At 44.6% G+C, this 3,289-nt stretch overlaps 1 protein-coding gene across 1 annotated transcript in view; it reads right to left on the reverse strand.

The window, feature by feature from the left end:
• Positions 1 to 526, reverse strand: part of LOC114556760 (sialoadhesin) — a 4,129-nt gene extending 3,603 nt beyond the window's left edge. Inside the window, exon 1 of the mRNA XM_028579796.1 lies at positions 418 to 526. Within this exon, the coding sequence (XP_028435597.1) occupies positions 418 to 469 (52 nt within the window). The 5' untranslated portion in view covers positions 470 to 526. The remainder of the gene's footprint in view (positions 1 to 417) is intronic.
• Between the last annotated feature and the right edge of the window lie 2,763 nt (positions 527 to 3,289).

A 3,289-nucleotide genomic window follows, 5' to 3' on the forward strand; every position in this document is an offset into this window, starting at 1 on the left:
AAGCCCGAGTCCGACCCGAGCCCGATCTGTAAAAGAAAAAAACGGCCCGAGCCCGGCCCGAATGGGCTTAGCCCGTTGGGCCCCGACGGGCTTGGAGGCCTCTAACGCACACACACACACACACACACACACACACACACACACACACACACACACACTGAAGCCATCCTGTTTAGCATCATCTTAAAAAAACTACAAATATGAACTCATTATATTCCACATCTCTCAAAGCATTCTGGGTATTCTTCACCTTTTCTAAACCATTCATACTAATTAAATCCATTCCCACTTTTCCAACTCTTCTCACTACTTCACCTTCTTCTTCCACAATCCAAGCGTCAGCCTTTCACCACAGAGTAAAGGATCTGAAGACTTGTCCCCCCACTGACTGGGTCCATGTTGGGACTCTGATCTTACCTGTCAGGACCACCATGACGGCCCAGAGAATCTTTTTGTCCCAAACTGCCATCCTTACTTCAGTCTCTTCAGGTTGGGACTCCTGACAGAAGAGTGAGCCGAGCACTAACTGACTGATGGACTGACAAGTTGTCACATACGTCAAGAAACTGTTGGTGCCACTTTCTGACTTCCTTTTTTCTTTCTTTTCCGAGAACTCTTTTCTCACCAACTTTGTATTCCTTTTCTGGTACTTCCCTAATATCTGAGAAGATAGTTCCTCAACACGGCTGATTAAAATCTAACGACAGACTCCACAGAATGAACTAACGTGGACAAAAAAGCTGCAAATACCCCAAAAAACAATTGCGATATTGAATGAATGATGAGTTCATCTGATAGGGTTGTGTGTGTTTGTGTGTGTGTGTGTGTGTGTGTGTGTGTGTGTGTGTGTGTGTGTGTGTGTGTGTGTGTGTTTGTGTGTGTGTGTGTGTGTGGAGGGCTGCTGTTTTAGTAACCAATAAGTGACGTTTTTATTTTTAGTGAACACATCATTCACACATCTATCATCAGCTTTAAGTTGACATTTAACCCTTAGAGAACAATCCTCTGTTGGTTCAACCCATTCTCATTAACAGGTTGAGATGATGTCATCAGAGAACTAGGAGAAGGCCGGCTGGTCACGTGACATCAGCTGCAGAGCTTTGAGACCTCCATCACAGCTCGGTCCCCAGACCTCCATCGCAGCTCGGTCCCCAGACCTCCATCGCAGCTCGGTCCCCAGACCTCCATCACAGCTCGGTCCACAGACCTCCATCGCAGCTCGGTCCCCAGACCTCCATCGCAGCTCGGTCCCCAGACCTCCATCGCAGCTCGGTCCCCAGACCTCCATCACAGCTCGGTCCACAGACCTCCAGACCCTCCATCACCCCAGACCTCCATCGCAGCTCGGTCCACAGACCTCCATCACAGCTCGGTCTACAGACCTCCTTCGCAGCTCGGTCCACAGACCTCCATCGCAGCTCGGTCCCCAGACCTCCATCACAGCTCGGTCCACAGACCTCCATCGCAGCTCGGTCCACAGACCTCCATCACAGCTCGGTCCCCAGACCTCCATCACAGCTCGTGTATCAGTGTGGTTCAGTTACCTGAGAACAGGTGACTGTGAGCCGAGATTACGGTTTAGGAAAGAAAGAGTGAGAGTTATGAGGAGACAAAAGTTAAGTTTAGGCACCGAAAAGACTAAATAAGTCGGTTCAGGTCTTTTTCCCCAGAGTCCTTATGTTATGTTATGTTATGTTATGTTATGCTGTCCTTATTACGGGTGGCACCTCGGTCCGGCTTGACGCTCTGCTACTCCCTGCAGTGTCCTGCTACACCATGAACTACTACAACTACTATTTCTAGTCACTGATCCATTATCTTTATTGTGACTATTATCACCAGTGTTCATCACACCCCCAACCGGCACCGTCAGACACCTCCTACCAAGAGCCTGGGTCTGTCCCAGGTTTCTCCCTAAATTCTTCATGCGTTATTGAATGAATGATGAGTTCATCCGACAGGGTTGTGTGTGTGTGTGTGTGTGTGTGTGTGTGTGTGTGTGTGTGTGTGTGTGTGTGTGTGTCTGTGTATCTGACACCATAGGACAGTAAAGACACCATTTTTTTTTTGTTTGAGGACAAATGTTTTTGAAGTTGGAACCCAGTTTCACCTTCCCATGACCATGTCCTACTATTTGTAAGGTAGCTTTTAGTTCTCTGTTACCTAATCTAAGTCTGGTATAGACCACTTCTTCCCTTCGGTTTAAATTCAGTGAACTAACCCTTTTCCCGGTCCCATTCTTCTGAATTTTATGGAAGTGGAAGTCCAGCATTAAACTCTGCCTCCCATTCATTTTGCTGTTTTTGTATACTTTCAGATTTAATTATGGATGTGGTTTCACCCATCCCCAGTGGAATATTAATTCCTATATATGTTGCAGTTATGGACATTTCTGTTGGGGTTGTTTATATTTCTGTTGCCAGTTTTCATAATTCTGTATGTTTCATGTTTTGTATATTGATTCTGTGGACTGTGTAGATTTGTTTGTGTATATTTCTGTTTCCTGTTTTATTGTGATAGTCTGGTTTCCTGTCTTGTCTTGTCCAGTTTTACTTTCTGTGTTTTCCCTCCTTTGTTGATTACTCTGCCACTCCTAATTTGTTCCACCTGTTGTATCACCTGTTCCTTGTTTGCTCTTACCTCTTGTATTTAGCCTCTGTGTTCCCTTTGTCTTGTGTCAGATTGTTTTGTGTGTGTTTGTCTGCTTTCCCCGTGTCAGTTCTGGACTCCCTTGGTTCATTTTTGTGTTTTGATTAATAAATCCTCGAGCTCAACCCTTCTCCTGCCTGCCTGCCTCTCCCTGCATTCGGGTCCTTTAATCCCCTGAATCGTAACAATATATTTGTTTTTCAGCATCTTTTTCGCATTTTTATCAGCCTCTTTGTTTCCTTTAATGCCTGTATGAACTGGAACCCAACACAACTGAATAATGATTCCAAGGTTCCTGAGATGTAATAGTAAATATTTTATTTCAATAATCAAATCTGACCTGTATCTAGGTTATGAATAGCTGCCATGGAATCTGTACAGATTACAGCTCTCAATGGTTTAACCTCTTCAATCAACCTATAAGAGCTGTAATTATCCCAGTCATCTCAATAGAGTATACAGAGATACAGATTCTCTCTCTTTCCTTCCAATAGTTCACCTCAGGGCCCAGTTTTTCACAAAATTTCAGAAATCCCATGTTTTGCTATCCAGGATCACCTGATCCATCTTACTTTTATGCCAATTTTTTAAAGGAACATTGGATTGGATAACTGGGATCCAAATACCAAATTTCAGGATT

Source organism: Perca flavescens, chromosome 6, assembly GCF_004354835.1.
Source record: "Perca flavescens isolate YP-PL-M2 chromosome 6, PFLA_1.0, whole genome shotgun sequence".
Lineage (NCBI taxonomy): Eukaryota > Metazoa > Chordata > Actinopteri > Perciformes > Percidae > Perca > Perca flavescens.